General features: G+C 55.9%; 1 protein-coding gene across 1 annotated transcript in view; it reads right to left on the bottom strand.

The window, feature by feature from the left end:
- Positions 1–4,707: 4,707 nt before the first annotated feature.
- The window catches only part of PRKCA (protein kinase C alpha), a 290,952-nt gene continuing 276,800 nt past the window's right edge, over positions 4,708–18,859 (bottom strand). The window contains exons 15-17 of the mRNA XM_070480134.1: positions 16,839–16,946; positions 15,725–15,865; positions 4,708–6,102 (exon numbers count right to left, since the gene is read on the bottom strand). Of these exons, the coding sequence (XP_070336235.1) occupies positions 5,938–6,102; positions 15,725–15,865; positions 16,839–16,946 (414 nt within the window). The 3' untranslated portion in view covers positions 4,708–5,937. The remainder of the gene's footprint in view (positions 6,103–15,724; positions 15,866–16,838; positions 16,947–18,859) is intronic.

Below are 18,859 nucleotides of genomic sequence, written 5' to 3'. Positions count from 1 at the left end.
ATTCGTACACACGGCTTCCAAACTACAGTTAATGTATCTAACAGAGCATATCATGCAAACAGAGATCAGAGGGGACAGTGTTAGAGCAACGCAGCAATTCGCACACCCGTCTCGCCCGCGATAAACCGAACGGGACCGGACAGTTGAACAGCCTCTGCACGTCGTCAGTAGCTGTTCACACACAAGGGAAACCGCACCCGCCAACCCTGCCTCCTCCACACAGATTTGGGGTCTGATTGACACGGGATGTTTTTCAATTAACGATTTAAACCTGGTGTGTCCTTCAACCCTCCCCCCTACAATAGCGCAAAAGCAATGATTTCAAATGTTTCTGATCATCTATAAAAGATATTCTGAAAGACTCTAATAGAGGAGATACGAGGTGAATTTTTAGACTCAGAAGAATCACAGCCTTCATGGGTGATTTTGATTCGTCCCTTCAAGAAAAGAATCACATTTTTCCAGGGAGAGTATCAACAAAAGTCTACCAAGTCACTGGAATAAAAACTCCTAGAGTTAAGCCGAGGAGACAAGGACACTGTTGTTGAATCAGAAAATGCGACGCCACCTTTTGTCTTATTTTAGAAAAAAAAGTTCTTAGAAAGTAGACTTGATACTGGTTTCTGACAAACAGGGTTTTTTTTTCTGAGCAAACAGGGGTTTTTCTGAGCAAACAGGGGTCCTGTCTGCTCACACGAGAGGTGACACTGATGGGCACGTTTGCTGCTGCTTTTCTCTGGGCGTTGGAGCAGTTCTGAGCTGCCCCCTGGGCCAAGTTCTTACAGCACATCACTGAACTTTCCCCAAACAAGTGAGACCTGGGGCCCCTAGGAAAGGGAGACAGAGCGGAGGAAACACCTTGCTCCCAGGCCAAAAGGTGGCTGCAGTGTCTTGAAGAGCAAGAAAAGGGGCCCCAGGGCCCCCCCATCCTGCAGCCACGCCTGTACGGAGGGCAGGAGAGCTGCTTTCCCGTGGTCCAGAGCTTCCGGACTTTAGACAGTGGTCCCCACTGCCTGTTAAAAACATCAAGGACGTCATTCTTCCAACACATCCCGTCTGGACTTCCAGTCACTGTGAGGGGGCCACCACACCCCACTAGCGGAGGACAACCCTGCAGCGGGAGTGCAGGTCTGGGGTGCTCCAGGTGACCCACCCCAGCCAAGTCCTCCTACAGGCTCTTAGTGATTGGAATCTTATGAAATCATTGGAATCACATGAAATCTTATGAACTCATTTTAAAATAAAATGAGTTTTATTTTAAAAACTCAATTTAAAGGAAGAATTGAGTTATTAAAGTTCTCTATAAAAAAGTACAAATAGCGCAGTATATTCAGGTGTTCTGTTGGATTAGGGTTAGAAATTGATTTTTTCCATAAGGTTTCAAAAAGTCTTTGGAGCCTGTGGGCCATAGTGCGGGTTATCATAAGGCTGTTTGATGACTGAGTTGGACACACACAATTATTAACTATCAGCTGATCACAAAGATCAGAGGCACTGGGGTCCTAATCTCAGCTTTTAACCCTCCTGGGGGCCCCTGACTTACAGGATTAACAGAATTGAGGCTGCGGGGTTTCTACATGGCTGCCTTCCCCCACGTGTGACTCGGGGACTTTTCCAACAGCGGACCGGCATTGCTAGATGGCTGCCTCCGCCCAAACGGGAAACAATAGAAATGCTGACAGTCACTATATTTCATGAAGTATAACCCAAGTATCTCAAGGAAAAGATTTTAAAAGACATCTCCCAACACTCCCTGTTAGATTCCAGTGTGGTGATCACCAGCCAGGTAGTCTTTCTCCCCTGTTCCCCGGACCCCGAAAGTCATCTCTGGCTCCCCGCCCGGTGCCAGGGCCATGAGGATGTTTCGGGCGCCTGGTGGGGGAACAGACACGGCTGCGCGTGCTGGGCTTCGAGAAGCAGGAGACCGTGCGCCGCGCCAGGCGCACGACAAAGAGGTGACTGCACCGGACGGCAGGCAGTGAGAAGGTGCCTGCCACGGGGCGCTTCCTTTCTGGGGCTTTAAAACCGGACGACTCTCACTCTGCCTTCCTGCAGCTCTGAGAAAACACCCCCAGCCACACACTTAGACTTCCCTCAGTGCCCTCGGCGTGGAGGGTGCCTGTGGAGTCCGGCGATTTTGCCCTGGGCTGCAGGAAGCCACGGGGAAGGCGGCCCACCTGCCGGACACTCGGGTCCCACCCAGAGCTGGAAGCCCCATCACGGGGCCAGGGGCCCAGGGGCCGGGCGCAGCCTTTGGGAACGTTCTGGGGCGGGAGCAGCGAACTTGCTCTCAAGCCTCCGGGAACAGCTACGCCCTCCCAGGAGCCCTCTCCCTTCCCGGCCCTCCTGCTGCGGGCCTGTCAGTCCTTCTGCGCCCACGCCCGCCCTTGCCTGGACCCCTCGAAGCCCTCCCACGACCTCTCCGGGCTCAGAGCGCAGCAGGGGCCCGTCCCCTCTGTCCCCGCACTCGGCCGAGTGCCCCTGCGCAGACCGTGCTCATTCGCATCCGCCGCGCACTGAAGCGCATCAGCCTGGGTCCTCGCGGTCTTCCATCCGACCTTTTCAGCCCGGGTTTCCAAAGGCCTCCTCACCCTCTGATTTTCTCCCAAAGTCCTGATAGGAAAGCCTAACGCACCTCCGGGGACACAGCGGGCAGTGACCCTGCGGAAGGGTGAGCTCACTCGGGGGGCGGAAGAGCAAACGCAACGACAAGAACCTTCGCGGGACCCGGGTCTCCCCGCGACCGCCAGGCCCGCCAGGCCCGCCGACCTCCCGGGAACCGCTGCCGGCGGAGCACTCCAGATGCTTCCTCAAACCAGGCCCCTGTGGGTTTAAGCAGGACGCCAGAGGAGGGGCCGCCCCTCCCACGGCCCGCAGCCTCGCAGGGCCGTCCCACCCGAGCGGGCGACGACATTCTGAACGGCTTCTGGAGCCACGGGGTCTGGATTCCCCGGGGTTCTGCTGCTGCTGGGCCCGCTGGGCCCACAGGCCCCGGCGATACCGCCTGGTCCTTCCCGGGTTTCTCGGGGGCCTGACCCCTCAAGGCCTCCTCCTTGGGCTTTATTTTACGGGACCCCCATGATGGGGCAGGGGTGAATCCGCAGAACTTTGGTTCAATCCACTCTGCTAACCGTCACCTATGTGGCGTGTGCTTTCAACAGAACTATCGTGGGATGCTCAGATTCTTAAAAAGCATCCGCTTTAGTCTAAATTCAGGGCACAGCAACGTACTGACACGCCCCACCACGGTGACCCTCCGCTGACCCTGATCTTCCCCGGTTTCCCCCCATCTGTCCTCACGCCTGTAGCCACTCCCGCAGGGCTGGCCCTCACACGGGGGGTTCCGCACGTTCAGAAAGGATGGAAGCCAGCTGGCATGCGGAGCAAGCTTCCCGAGAAAGAGGAGCAACTTGGAAGCGTGTTGGCCGCCGGAGGGACAGAGCGGCTTCCCCAGCTCAGTGCCTGCTGGGAAGCACGCGGTCCGCGCCCCAGAGTGCCATCCTGGACTGCCCTCCCCTCGCCAAGCACCTGCCTGGGGACCTGTTCTGGGGTCACTCCACTCCACGGAAGGTGACCGGCTGTTTCTTAGGTTTTCTCTATACCTGGGTCCCTTTCCATCAGACCAATCGAAGTGTGGGGGAGGACAGGTCAGACCTGCACTGACCCCCAGGGGGCCCACGGTCCAGCAACGGTGGCGGAAGAAGCTCCTCTCTTCTGGTCTAACCTGGTCTCTCTTCCTACCCGCTGCCTCCTCCAAGCACAAGTTCCCAGGACCGGGGAGGCCTCTCGCCTCTTAAAGCCCCTCAGGGTTGTGTGTCAGCTGAGAATCAGGAAAGAGGCGGAGCGTAAAAGTGAGAAGACACTTCACTGGGAGACATTTTGGGGAACAACAGGGAACAGAGCACCCCCGTAAGGACTGACGACCACGTCCATGGAAACGCTCTTCCTGCTGTTGGCAGCTGGCTCCCCCCAGGCCCTCGCTGTGATGCTGTCTCACAGGCGTGCTCCTCCCAAGACCCAGAGAGGGTGCCCGGCCTCCCTAGAGTGTCTGGACCGCTGGGGCCTGGCGGTGGACCACTTGGGCCTGGCCACGCAGTCTGCAGGTGCGGAGCGGCTGGCAGGTTGTCCCAAGGTCCGCACACTCCCGGGGCATCCAGGCAGGCACGTCGGGAAGGGCTTTCTGCATCACTAGCAGCAGCAAGGCTGCAGGAGGGAACAGAATGAACAAACCAGGTCTGGCCTGGGGCCGTGATGACACCACAGCGGCACCAGCGGCCTGGGTCCCCTGGAGCCAGAGGGTCCCCGAGGCTCCAGGAGAGACAGGGACACAGGACCAGGGCACAGATGGTGCTCGGAGGCCAAGGGTGGCGGGGGGGTCTCACCTCAACATTATCTCCCAGACAAAACTTCTGTTTGCAGGTAGAATTAAATATTTATACATATATATGCCTTATTGATCACGTAAAGTAGCCATTCACTTTCAAAATTAGATCTACTGCAATAAAAAATTAATAAAGCCACTCTAGTGCCAAGGCAGGGTACACACAGAGTGGGGGTGTGGAAAAGGAAGCTGTTCGGGGGAAGGGAGCTAAACTTAGTCATAAAAGCAAGTGAGAAACAAGAGCCTTCACAAATATAGCACAGTTGTGTCTTATAAAATTATTATAATACTCTTTATACTTGATACGATTATATCAATAATATAGATTCACTTGTTATTAAGGTTTATTATAAACATGCAAAGTTCATTGCATGATGCATTTGCAAAACATATTAAAATCCTCTCAGCAATGAAACCTCTCTGAGCTGAAATGCATCCAGGTTTCCTGACTCTACAGGTGTGGGGAACCAGGGGACCGAAACTGTACTGCTGTTCATCTCAGAAGATGGGGACGGGGGACTGGGTCCTGGGGCTGCGGCTGGAGCCACCCTGGGTGAGCTGACTGTACATCGTACTCTCACGGACACCACAGCTGGTTCAATAAATAAGTACAAAAGGGGTGGGGCGTACACTTCCACTTCCCAGGCAGCAGGCAGTGAAATAGCAGTGTGTGGACGGGGTTGGCTAACAACACTGTGAGTAGTGGCATGATGGCTGATGGCACCCTGGATCCAGAGTCATCTCCCAGAGATCATGAATGTCACACATACACACACACACACACACACACACACACACTGGTCTGTCCTTGATCTGATTCTTGTGCTCATTTAGTGGACTCCTTAGAAGATTTGGCCTCTTAAAAGAAATGCAAGTAGCAAGACAGTTATCAACCAAGTCGGGTACAAGATGACAGATGCCCCCCAACACCCATCTGAGGTTCTCTTCCTCTTCTAAACCAGTGGCTGCAGTACCGGAACCATGAGCAGGTTACAACCGTCAGCGCCTGGGAGCAGTGAGCTTGCAAACCGGGCTAGACTTCTCCCAGCCTCTCGGGTTCTGGGGACAGCGTCCGTGGAGGCAGAGGACACAAGCAGCGGGTTTTCTGAAGCCCCCAACCCCTGAGTCCTGCCTCGCTCGAGCTCTGGGACCCCCATTCTTTTATTCCAAAGACGTGGAGGGTGGAGGTGTTTCCGGCCCCCTAGGCTCTGTGGGTTCATTTGAACATCTCTGATCGGAGATCCGGATGGTGAAAATCGACAGAGGGTTTGGGAGACACATCAAATTGTACCAAAAAAAGGAAAAAAAAAATGGGGCCAGAGTCTATTTGCTTTCCATGAAGGGTCACCCCCCGCCAGATGTCACCTCTACGTCAAGTGGATGCTGACGCGACGTCATCCTCCGCTGAGATGACGCAGCTCAGCGCGCAGGGACAACCGCCCTACAGTTTTCAGGCCTCCACCTGGAACAGGGAAGGTCGAGGCCGTCCAACTCTAGGGTGGGGGTCGCTTCCCACAGCAGGGCGGGGGCCGGAGCGAGGCTTCTGGCCGGGAACCTCATACCGCGCTCTGCAAGATGGGGTGCACGAACTGGGGGTTGACGTATGAGAAGCCTTCGAAATCAGACTGGTCAATGTTAGCGATGACCAACTGGTCGGGCGGCGTCAAGACAGGCTGCCCTCGCGTGAAGAACTTGTCGAAGTTCTCTGCTCCTTTGCCGCACTGTGGAGAGAAGAGAAAGGGGAGGTCGGCAGGGGTTCCGCCACCGCCCCGGGGGCAGCTCTCTGCGGGGCGGGCCGGGGCCTCAGGCCGGTCAGGCGGGAGGAGCCCTGGAGGGTTTGCCGCGACCGGAGAGCTTGAGCCAGGCACAGCGATCGCTCACGGGGTCACTCGCGGGTGAGCAGTCCAGCAGCCCGGAACCGGATGCCAGGAAGGGGGGCGGCGTTGCCTGGGAGACGGCCCGCCGCGGTGAAAGACCCGGTCTCCTGCGTTCCGCCCACACTCCCCCCAGCCCTTCGGAGCCACGAGGACAGACACCACATGCTCGAGGCCACGGGTCGCTCTGCCAGCTGGCAGGCCAGGACGTGGGGGAATGCGCACAGTCGCCCCTGACTGGAGAGGCTGGGGGCCTAGCCCACGTTTGGGTCTTTGCAGTTGTATTTGTAACAAAGCAAAAGCTGTGTTATTCTTGTCTTCCAGCTGGGAGGTTCTGAAAACCTCAGCCCCTAAATTCATCTTCAGCCAGGATGGGATCAGCATGGAGGAAAGACTGGCCTGTTCCTTCCCCGGGCTCAGGGGATGGGGGCACTTCTGCCAACCAGCAGACAGGCGGCCATGGAGCTCACTGCCTGTTGTTCTGGCCGGAGGGCGTGTGTACTGGTGTCCCCAGAGGAGGCAGGGTGTCTGCCTGTCCGGGACACCCACCCCTCCCCTCCCGGGCCCACCGGGCACTTCATGTGCCGGGGCTGCGGGCAGAGCTGCCCTCCTGGGGGAGAGGGTCTGAGGAACACAGCAGCGTAGGCAGCACTGCTGGGGAGCCTGACCCCCAAATAAGAGGCAGGAGTGTCCCGCTCACACTCCAGCCACCAGAGGGGCGGCAGGCGGGGGTCCCGGATCTCAGGGCGGCTCTGAGGCAGAGTGCTGGGGGCACCCTGGTGATGCGAGTGACCATCTCCTCCTCCCCCAGCGGGGACCGCAGGGTGGCACGAACAGGTCCTGAGTCCGCGGAGCTCCTGTGCCTCTCAGAGGGCACAGCTGGGACGTGGGGCCACCCCAAGCTCCATGTTCCCAGGGAGCACAGAGCGCCTTTGGAGTGACAGACGCCCACCCCCACCTGCAGGGCCCATGCCAGACCATTCAGAATCCAGGCTCTTCAAGGAAGAAAGGACGGGAATTTTCTTCCCGAGACTCAATCAGGGGCCACACTTGATTCATCAGGAAAACCAACCAACAGCAACCAATCTCCGGACACTCTGGGGCCCCCACGACTGGTCGGGACAAAGACGCAGTGTGGGTGTAGCGGTCAGGAGGTGGCCCCAGCCTGGCGTGTGTGCTGGACAGCCCCCTGGGCAGTCCCGAGCCCTGACAGGCTCTGTGTCCACAGCAGTGCATCTGACACCCTGAGAAGGTGGGGGTTCAGGGGTGAAGTGCCCAGTGGTGTCTTCGGGCAGTGCACATGCTCCCCGCCCTCTCCCCCCAGAGAAGATGGGGAGTGAACACCCACCTCCCACGGCTGCCGTGAGGTCAGAGGAGCAGCTGGGGGACCCTGAGTCGGCGATCAGGTCTGACACAGACCCAAGATGCCCCATGTGTAGTGGGCAACCGGCGGGGACCAGGCACGTGGCTAACTTGTGAGGGATGAATGAACTATTAATAATCCGCCTCCCGCTTAGCTCTGGCTTGATGACTGCCTGGTTCTCTGGACGCTCCTGTCCATTTGGTAAAATCATCGATGAGTGAAATGAATCAGGCAGGTCAGGCTGGCAGGAGTGGGACAATGTCGGGAGGGGGTTGCAGGGACCTGGGATGCGTGCTCCCTCCTGCAGCCCCACGGAGCTCACAGCCTCTGCTTCTGTGCACGGGGCCGCGGGGAAGAGATGGCGCCTGCTCCTCGGACACTCAGCTGGGGCCCCAACCTGCCGGGGCCAGCGACAACGCACAGCACACACGCTGGTCTCAAGCCTGCCCTTCACACCTGAGTGTCCTGGTGACAGAGAGATTAGACCCACGGGCACTGGCATGGGAATTAGGGCGAGTGTGAGTAGCTCCAAAACGCTGGGTTACACAGCAGAACGCCAAACCAAACTCGGCACAGCGGGAGGGTGGACAGTGCAGTGAGGGGCGGACACTCCCTGTGGGCGGGGACCGTCTGCTGAGGACCAGACGCAGCGGCGGCGTCTCAGGGGAGCCGTGCCCGCACCCCACGCCCCGGTCTGGGGAGCCGACCTGCATGGTGGTCCCAGCAGAGGGGGCGGGGGGCACACCGCCCGCAGTGCGGCTCAGCTCCCTGACTCTCCATTTAGTTAAGGAACCGGCGGAAGGAACGAGCGGGCACCTCTCGGGTGGTCCTGTCCACACCAGAGAACTGTCGGTTCTTTGGTGAGGGGCTGGGACGCCCGGGCATCTGCGCTTCCTCAGACCAGCATGCGGAGGGCGGGAGCTCCGTGCACCGCCCAGGCAAGCGGGCGCACACGCCAGGATTAGGCAGTGCGGTTAGTTCATCGCATCACCCAAGGTTCCAAGAGGTGCTCACCGAAGGCCTGGACGCCCACTGAAGCCAGTGCATTTTGGTGCAGAAAGTCTGGAGGAGGAGAACGGACAGAGGAGGGTTTGGAAGACAGTCAGTGCCCGTGCAGAGGAGCCACAGGGTCACGCGAGCCACGTGGGGCACCCCTGCGGTGGACCTCCTTCACACCTCCTCCGTGTGAAGGTTCACACACGCACACAGCATTCTGGAAGCTTACAGAAGCGAGTGAGCAGTGGGCATGGTCTGTGCGGAGGGTGGTCTCGACCGTTCACCTTACATTCTTCCCTGCAGCTTGACTGCCTCTTTCCCCACACAGAGTTTGTATTTTAATGATAATTCCAGATTGGACTGGGGCCTCTTTCACCTCTTGCCAGCGTTCCCTGAAGACGGGCCCTGAGTCTCTGCAAAATTAAACGTAACCCCTCTCACCTGCCCGCAGAGCCTCTTAGGGAAGGCCACTCCTGGTTAGGAGGTGGCTGATTTATGGGTGACTTTGCCCATGAATGGGGCTTCCCTGGTGGCTCAGATGGTAAAGAATCTGCCGGCAATGCAGCAGATGCAGGTTCAGTCCCTGGGTCAGGAATATCCCCTGGAGAAGGAAATGGCAACCCACCCCAGGATTCTTGCCCGGAGAACCCCATCGACAGAGGAGCCTGGCGGGCTGCAGTCCGTGGGGTTGCAAAGAGCTGGACACGACTGAGCGACTGACACGTGAACACCCTGCCCGTAAACAGACACATGAAGGGGCGGGCTCCTGCCGGGTCAGGGCCTGTGCGTCTGGGGGCAGAGGCTCCAGCTTATCGCGGCCTGTACTCTCTGGCATAAAAACACACATGCCTCTTGGTCTTTCTTTACACTAATAGCCAGCTTTACGGCGCTCGAGGTCGCTTCTCCAAGGAGGGCTGTTGTCCAGAGCAGCATCGTTGGGGACCTTCCTCCAGACCATGGGACGGGTCACTCCCGCGGCCGGTGACGGTGGGGTCTGCACTTTCCCGCCCTGCCCCACAGCTCTCTGGGCCTTGCAAGAGAGCTGCTTATTCATATCAATAATTATTTTAAAAGTCTCATTTCTTCACATTTCTCTTTTGAGTAGAATAGCACTTGGAAGCATAATTACCAAAGAACAGGAAGACTTCTTGCCTCCAATTAACCAAGAAGATACCATCTTGGCCGCGTTCCAGGCTTAAATCAACATCAGCAAATCACCTATAGCAGACTCCAGTCCCTCAAGGTTAGTGTCCCTCTGCTGCTGGCGACGCTCCCAGAGCCTTGAGCATCTTGATTTTAATTAGCATCATTGCAGCTGGTCCCATGGAAAGGCCACGAGAAGGAACCACCTGCCACCGGCAGGGCTGATGGGATGCAGCCCAAGGCTCCTCGGCTCCGAGCCCTGATTCAGCCTCTCCAGTCCTCCTGTTTCTACCTGGAGGGCGGCTGCTGCTCTGTGTAAGCGCCTTCTTAGAGCAAAAGACTACAGCACCATGAGATGCCCTTGAAAGTGAAAGTGCTGTCACTCAGTCGTGTCCGACTCTTTGCTGAACTGTAACGCCCCAGGCTCCTCTGTCCATGGGATTCTCCAGGCAAGAATACTGGAGTGGGTTGCCATTCCCTTCTCCATGAGATTTTCCCGACCCAGGGATCAAACCTGGGTCTCCTGCATTGCAGGCGGATTCTTACCATCTGTGCCACCAGTGAAGTCTGAGAAGCCCTTCGTTCTGGGAAATACACGTGGAGTAATGTAGGTGTGAGCCTGTGGCATTCTCTCAAGTGACTCAGAAAAGAAAATATGTGTATGTGTGTCCTCAGCTCCCTGCCGTCACAGAGACGCAGAGGAAGAAAGACACAGGGGAGTGGTGGGAGGTTAGCACTTAGGGAGTCCGGGGAAAGGGGATTCAGCAATCTCTGCAGCATTTCTGCAAGTCTGAAGTTATGATTATTTCAAAATAAGTAAAAAATATTACAAGAACACTGCACTAACTTGGATACTAAAACCATCATCAGACTACCTAAACAAACTGAGGACCCTGTGAGATAAAGGACTTTGAGGTGAATATGACTGTATGTCTTATCAGTCCAGATGAAAGTTCTTTTCTGTTTTCCTTTAGATAAAATAATAATAGTAGTTTCTCAAGAAAGGCCACCTGATACAACAGCCCTGTTTCTAAAGTTCTCTGCCCTCTGTCAATCCTGGGCGTATTTCTCAGCATTCACTTTGTAAGTTAATTTCTAATCACCATTTCAGTGCAGTGGATGCTTTTGGCCGACCCATGAACTAGCTATTCTGCTCCTCGGTGCTGGTGGATAGAATTCAAGAAGAGAAGCACCAATTAACTCTCCAATTAGGATATTCACACCAACTGTTACTTCTCATGCGCAGGCTGAACAGAGATATGAATGCTGTTCTTGGGCTTTTTAGTCACATGAATAACTGTTGTTAAGTCACTCAGTCTTGTCTTGATTCTTTGTGACCCCATGGACATGGGACTTGCCAGGCTTCCATGTCCTTCACCATCTCCTGGAGCTTGCTCAAACTCAGGTCTATTGAGTCGGTGAAGCCATCCAACAGTGAATAATAAATCAAGATAAAAGCCTACAAAATGCAAAGCGACAGTGGATCAGAGGCTCAGGCTCACATGTGCTTCTGAGGGCAGCTGCAGGGACGAAGACTCCTTTCTTCTTTTCATGTTTTCAGGAAAAACGGACAGACAGTGCTTTCCTCCTCCAGGGAGTTCTCTGGGTGCTGGCCAGGCAGGCGCTGCGCCATCCTCTCCTGATGCCGCCTTGTTGATGGATGTCACAGGGATGCAGCCCAGACCCTCTCGTTTCTCATTAGTAACCGGGCGCGAATCCTTTCAGGGGCAGCGTCTTCTTTAAACTCACAAAAGGGGCCTTCTCAAATGGGGTCTTGGGACACAGCCCCTTTTGATGACTCAGCTCTGTCTTGCAGATCATCAGCAGAGCTGAGGTCCGTGCTTCGCTGTGTTTCCTTGAAGAGAAAACTGAAACTAGCTTGGTTTGTACTTTTTGTCCATAAAGGAAGCTACGTGGCTGCCTTACTCCAGAAGACAGCATGGCGGCAGAGCGTCTGGTTTTGCTTCTGCTTTGGTTTTTCCAGATAAACCAGTACATGAGGGGCAGCCCTTCTCCTGGAAAGCCTCTCCACCGTCACACGGGGTCTCCCACCTTGGGGGCTGCAGGAGCAGGTGCACCCCTGAGCCTCCAAACTTGCCCCACCCCGGGGAAATGGCTGTGGTCACTCTCCTCCCTGCCCTCCTTCACGTGAGCCCTGAGACAGAGCTCAGGGCGTGCTGTACTGCAGGGCCTGCCCTTAATGCTTTCGAGAAGGCAAGTTCTGTCGGAGCCTCCTGGGAGCCCAGGGCCATTGCGATGTGCATGGGGCAGTGGGATTCCACATCTTCCAGGCGCATTGGTGCAGCTTCAGGGATGTAGCTTTGGGAGGAAGGAAGACGCGCAGAGCCAGGACACCTGGAGACCCCGATCCCTCCAGATGAGCTCCGTGGCGGCCCAGAGATAGAACATCTCAACTCTTCGAGGGACGTCAGTGATCCTGGAAAAAGCTTTCACCAGAGGGTCCAAAAAAACGTTAAAAAATAAAACCAAGATGAGCCTCCTAAGCTTACATGCACAAACTTGATCTCCAGCTGCACCCTGCAGATAACTGCGGGCACCTGAAGTCTTTCCGCTGGTATTTACAACAACCAAGGCCATAATTTCACGGGAGCCAGGTGTTAATAGCCCTTAATCCGATAAATCTCAGGGAAGTTGGTTCTCCAGTGCTTGCTATAAAGGCATTGAGCAGACTTCACCAAGACTGACATGCAAGGCAGCCGGGGCTTTAAATGCTGCTCCGAGTAGAGCTGTTCGCAGAGTTGGGCTCACTGCACAGGGCAAGGAAGAGCTGCTGGCAAAAATAAATTTGCCTGATATTTTCTTAGCAGCGAAAGCCAGGGTGGTGCTCCTGCGGCTCTCTCTGAAATCACAACACCGCCCACCAGAGAATGCTCAGCTCTGCGTTTTATCTATAAATGCCTCTGACCCTATTGTTGGCTCTGGACTAGGGAACCACGTTTTCCACCAAGAAGGTGGAGAACCATGTCGCAGGGTAACGTCGGGGCCACCGTGACCCCTCTGCGGGCTCATGTCCGGCAGCCTCGACGGCACCGGGACCCGCGGAGCTTCTTGCGGGTGGGATCGGCGCTCCTGGGGCTGTTCCCAGTGCGGGAGGGCCCGTTCCCTGAGGCCAGGCCTCGCGCTGCTGCCCGTGGGCGCCTGCTGTCGGGATGACTGCCCGGGACCCTCCTCGCTGCCGCTCTTCGGCTTTGGGACAGAAAGTCCGCTGTCCAGCTTCAGCCCGCACGTGCGTCTGCCTCCCGCTCTTCTCTGTCTTCTCAGGCCTCGTCCTCCTCTGCGTCCACAGGTGCCGGCGCCCCGCACCAGGCGCTCCCACCAGCAGGCCCCGCCCCCCCGTGCCCTGCCCCAGGCCCCGCCCCCTCCATCCCCCGCCCCGCCCAGGCCCCGCCCCTCCAGGTTTGGGGCTCTGCCCCATGGTTCCTGCTTCTGTCCTCAGCTTGGGGCTGTTTCTTCACAGTCGGGGCAGCTGATCCACCCCCCTTATTAGTACTTACCTTATTAGTACTGTACCTTATTAGTACTTAGTACTAATACGTACTACATGCTCGGTTAAACGTCAGCCGGGCAGCCGCAAGGCTCCAGGAATAAAGAAGGAAACGCACCCTGATCACGGCTCAGCTGCCTGACTCCCTGTCCGGGGAGTTCTGTGGGCCTGGGGCGCGACCTGCCTTCTCAGCCGCCAGAGCAAGGACCCCATGTTTCCCCCACGTCTGAGTTCGGGGCCACCGTAGCCATGAGTGGGAGGCTGTGCCAGGAAACGATTTCTTCTGAAGACGAGATCAGAGAGAAGAAGATGGATATTCTGGCTGACTTGGCTGCATGCCCTCTCTTTCTGGAACATTACTGACAAGTAATTGCACTTTGCTCAACGCGCAAAGCAGGGTCAGCCCATTTCCCTATGTTGTTGCTGCGCAGAAACTAAGCTGTGAGTAGGATGCTGCTGTGGGCGTCCCAGGGGTCGCTAGTGGTAAAGAACCTGCCCACCAGTGCAGGAGACCTAAGTGAGGCGGGTTCCATCCCTCACTTCCTTGGGAAGTGAGGCGGGTTCCATCCCTCGGGAAGATCCCCTGGAGAAGAGCATGGCAACCCACTCCAGAATCCCATGGACAGAGGAACCTGGTGGGCTACAGTCCATGGAGTTGCAAAGAGTCAGACAGGACTGAAGTGACTTAGGACACAGCACAGGATACTCTATATCAGTTCAGTTCAGGCACTCAGTCGTGTCCAACTCTTTGTGACCCCATGGACTGCAGCACGCCAGGCCTCCCTGTCCTTCACCATCTCCCGGAGTTTACTCAAACTCATGTCCATCGAGTCAGTGATGCCATCCAACCATCTCATCCTCTGTCGTCCCCTTCTCCTCCCGCCTTCAATCATTCCCAGCATCAGGGTCTTTTACAATGAGTCAGTTCTTCATATCAGGTGGCCAAAGTATTGGAGTTTCAGCTTCAGCATCAGTCCTTCCAATGACTATTCAGGATTGATCTCCTTTAGGATGGGCTGGTTAGATCTCCTTGCAGTCCAAGGGACTCTCAAGAGTCTTCTCCAACACCACAGTCCAAAAGCATCAATTCTTTGGTGCTCAGATTTCTTCACAGTCCAACTCTCACATCCATACATGACCACTGGAAAAACCATAGCCTTGACTAGATGGACCTTTGTTGGCAAAGTAATGTCTCTGCTTTTTAATATGCTGTTTAGGTTGTGTACTGTTGTATACCTCTCATTATTTAACTTAAGAAGCCCACTCCCCCCCCAAAAAAGAAGCCTAAATAGACGGGAAAGGGGAGAGAGAGAATCCCTGACAGAATACTCCACTGAGCCTGCCTGTAGCACCCTTAATCACTGTCTTCATCCAATGCCCTCCTACAGCAGGTTCTGCAACCTGGAGGCAGGATCTGCTCCCATGGGAGCTTCCTGACTCAGAGCCGGGACCGGCTACAGAGAAGCTGGGTGGCAGAGACACGAGGGCCCTACTAGAAATGATGACTCAGGATGAAGTCAACTGACCCGATTAATTTCAGCTTTTCTTTAGTTGGTGCTAAAAATATCTTGGAAAAATAAAATCTGTGGGCTCACCAGCAGCAGTTTCATTCTTGGAGGAGAGGACACAACAGCAGACTGGATGAGAAAGCTGCTGCTCTGAGAAGAAAGCCACAAGCCCCCTAGGGGGCACCTCGGCGCCCCGGGAGGGTCCCCGAGCAGGCTCGGGCGGCCCGTCAGAGGAGACAGATTCGGACCTCCTGATGCCGCCTGTGAGCTGGGCTACTCCCCGGCGCTCTGGGAGCCCCCCCATCTGACTGAGATGGGGTGTGAAGATGCAGCCATGTGCAATGAGGAAAGGTCCCCGGGCCAGAACACCGTAGCTGCGTCCTGGTTCCACCACCTACCGGCTGTGTGTCCTCGAGCAAGTGACTCAGCCTCTCTGTGCCTTAGTGTTCTCAACTGTAAACTGGGGACCACAGTTGCCACCTCGCTGGGTTGTTGTGAGGGTTACACAGACGAATTTGTAAACGAACAGTGAACAGGGCCGAGGGGAGGTCATAGAGTAAGAATGTAAGCGAAGGGACCGTGCTGGAGATGGGGCGGACGCAGTCCTTGGGGTGGGGGCCTGGCCAGTGTGCGGACCCACAGGCCCGCCAGTGGGCCGGCTGAGGCCTCCTCACGCTTTGGGGCTCCTGTCGGCTGAGGCCGAGTCCGGAGCGCTGCAGACAGCCCGAGGCCCGAGTGAGGGGCAGCTCCGGAGCGGGGCAGGGGGAAGGACGTCCAGTCCCCAGGCCGCCCCGCCCTGGTTCTCACGCCGTGTGGGGGGAGCTCTGCTGCCCATGGAGGGCGTGGGGGCCCCGGGCACCCCCAGCGCTGCTCAGACCACAGGACTGAAGCCCGCTGGGAACTGCAGGAGCTGGGGGTCGCCGGCCCCAGGAGGAAGGGCATGTACTGACTCACCACTTTGGGCTTGAAGGGCGGCTGGATCTCACGGTTCTCCAGCTTCTCCCAGTCGATCCTCCGGAAGAAGGCGTGCTCCCGCACGTCCCGCTCGCCCTCGGGCCCACAGCCCAGCCGCTTCCCCGGGTGCTTGGTCATCAGCTAGGGATGGGGGAGAAAGAGGCGCTCACGTGGGACAGGGCAACGCGGGGGCTGCCATGGGCAGCCCCGGACTGTGTACCGAAACCCGCTGACAACCAACAAAATAAAAAAAGTGACGTGAGGTGACGGATGAGCGAAGTCAGCTGTGGGAGCCCTTCACACTGCTTGTATAGGTCAGACCATCACACTCAGGCCTTAAACACCTGCCGTTTTGTCTGTCAGTTACAATCAATACAATTGAAAAAAGAGAGGAACAAAAAGATCCACCGGAAAAACGCTGGGGGTGGGTGGGAAGGACGGCCCGACGCCAGCGCCTGCCCTCCTGTGGCTCTGCCCCTGGCCCCCATGGCAGGGACCCCGGGCATTGTCTCAGGAGGCTGAGTGGTGCCAACTCACACACATAATGTGGACATGTGTGGGCCTTTCTAGAGTGACTTTCATGACCAGGAAACGGAGGCAATCTGGACCCACGGCCAAACGAGACTTGAGCAGCGTCTGTATATACTGTTTTAAGAGCTGCCACTCTGCATGTACATTAGAGGCAGGCAAGGGCTCCCCTGGTGGTCCAGTGGCTAAGACTCCGTGCTCCCAATGAGGGGGGCATGGGCTCGACCCCTGGTCAGGGAACTAGATCCCACAAACTGCAACAAAGATCGAGGAGCCCGTCTGCCACAACTAAGACCCGGCACAGCCAAATAACTGCAGCTTCTGAAAGGCACACAGTCACTACACATGGTGTGTGCTCAAAGTGTCGCAGGCTAGCATCACACAGCGTGCTGTGTCACGGGCATTACACGCCTGCTTGCTGCCTGGACCAAAGTGCTCTGAACCCAAGACTCGTGGTTTGCAAAAGCAAATGCTGTCCGTCACAAGAAAGGCGCCAGGTTCACCTGAAACCTGGGGGCGTGGGCACATGGCCCCCCCCAGGATGCCTCTGAGACGTGCCAGGAGGCATCTCTGGCCTGTGACTCACCCCTTTGCAGATGGACACGGCCTCCTTGGACAAGGACTTGGGGTATGAGACGTTGTGCTCCATGATGGACTGGAACAGCTCGTCTTCATCCTCGCCATCGAACGGGGGCTGGTGTGGAAAAGGGGGAGGGGGTAACTTAGGCTGAGAGGCGCACCCCTTGAGGCCCGGAGATCCCGCTCAGCACCAGGGAACAGCGGCTCCTTGCACACGCGGGCTGCAGGCCTCGCGGGCTGATTACCTTTAATTAGGTTGGTGGTTGAGTGTGTTTTCCATTTTTTCCTCTGTCCTTTTAATTATCTTGCCCGGGGCAACCCCAAAAATTTTTAGGGAAAATGTTTTTGAGTAATGCTTCTAACAGTTTGCAAATAAATTATAATTAATCCATTAACCTGTTCTTAATCTCTTCTGCTTCTGTTAGGTCCTCCTGCTTGTGTTTCTGTCCTTTATTGTGCCCATTTTTGCATGAAATGTTCCCTGGGTATCTCTGATTTTCTTGAAGAGATCTCTAGTCTTTCCCATTCTATTGTTTTCCTCTATTTCTTTGCGTCATTCACTTACATCAGCTTCCTTATCTCTTCTTGGTATTCTTTGGAACTTTGCATTCAGTTGGGTATATCTTTCCCTCTCTCCTTTGTCTTTCAGTTCTCTTTTCTCAGCTATCTGTAAGGCCTGGGAAGGACTGAGGGCAGGAGAAGGAGGGGACAGAGGATGAAAAGGTTGGACGGCATCACTGACTCCATGGACGTGAGTCTGAGTGTTTTGGAGCCACTAGTTGTGGGAATCTTCAAGTCTGAGGCCTCGGGGGCCGGCCCAGGAGGAGCTCTCTGGGGAGGACAACCCAGGAGACCTGGGGATAGAGGGGGGACAGGGCGGCGGAGCGGGCGGCGGGGTGACCTGGCCTTAGGTCTGAGCAGGGACCGTCTGCCCCCGGCCAGCGATGACCAGCCCATCTCTCCTGTAACGCACGCCCTTGGAAACGGGTCCAGACGTTCCACCCCGAGCGGCGCGGCCATCACACACAGTGTGAATCAGTGGAAGCGGCCTTGCTGTCTGGACTCCAGAGTCGGGTCGTTCACGTGGATCAAGGAGGGGGACTCAGCTTTCTGTGCCTTCGCGAACAGATGCCTCCTACGGGGCTGACAATTCAGCCACGTTTTACTGTCAGAGTTCGAAAGGGGAAACTAGCTGGATGGAGGCAAACTCGAGCTTTGCCAGCTGCCGTCTCACTGACAATGCTGCTGTGGAATTGGCTTTTCTGTGTTTACAAACTGAGGTATTTAATCTTAAAAGAATGTTTTCTTGAGGGAGAAAACCTAAATGAATAATACACAAACCCCTTTCTTAATACCAAGTCTTAACATCACTGAGAAAAAATGACCCAATATAGGTAGAACCTCTTATTTCTTAATACTTAAGAGGCTGTGGTGGTGTCTCTGAGACGTATGATGCAATCAAAGCAGCAGAGGCCAGGGGCTGGGGGTAGGAAACCAGCGGTCTCGTGCTGACCCCAGGCCTGGGGCCAGGCGCCCTGCTCACTCCACTCCAGCCACAGCCCGGCTTCCTGCCGTCTCTCCAGCGTCACCGCAAACTCGCGCCCCAGGGCTTGTGCTGGCTGTCTCTCAGCTTGGAACGCTCGTGGACATCTGCACGTGGACATCCTCTCCCTTCCTTGCGGTCCTAACTTCATCTTCTCCGTTAGGTCCTCCCTGGCCACCCTAGCTGACATTTCAACCTTCCCTCCTCCAAGCCTGTATGTTCCTCCCCTCTTCTGACTTTATGCTATTACGGTTAACCAACCACAGATAGAAAGTGAAACAAAAGTCCAAAACATTTTAAAAAGCAAAACTGGGGATTCTCTGGTGATCCAGTGGTTAGGTTGTGGTGCTTTCACTGCCAGCACCCGGGTTTGATCCCTTTTGGGAAACTGAGATCCCACAAGCCATGCAGGATGGCCAAAAATAAATGAATACAGAAAAAGGAAAAGTTGAATTTGCCACATACCGGCAAACATGTACAGAGCA

Source organism: Odocoileus virginianus, chromosome 17 (genome assembly GCF_023699985.2).
Source record: "Odocoileus virginianus isolate 20LAN1187 ecotype Illinois chromosome 17, Ovbor_1.2, whole genome shotgun sequence".
Taxonomy (NCBI): domain Eukaryota; kingdom Metazoa; phylum Chordata; class Mammalia; order Artiodactyla; family Cervidae; genus Odocoileus; species Odocoileus virginianus.
Note: the sequence above shows the minus strand (reverse complement) of the source record. Positions and strands in the feature narration are given on the sequence as shown.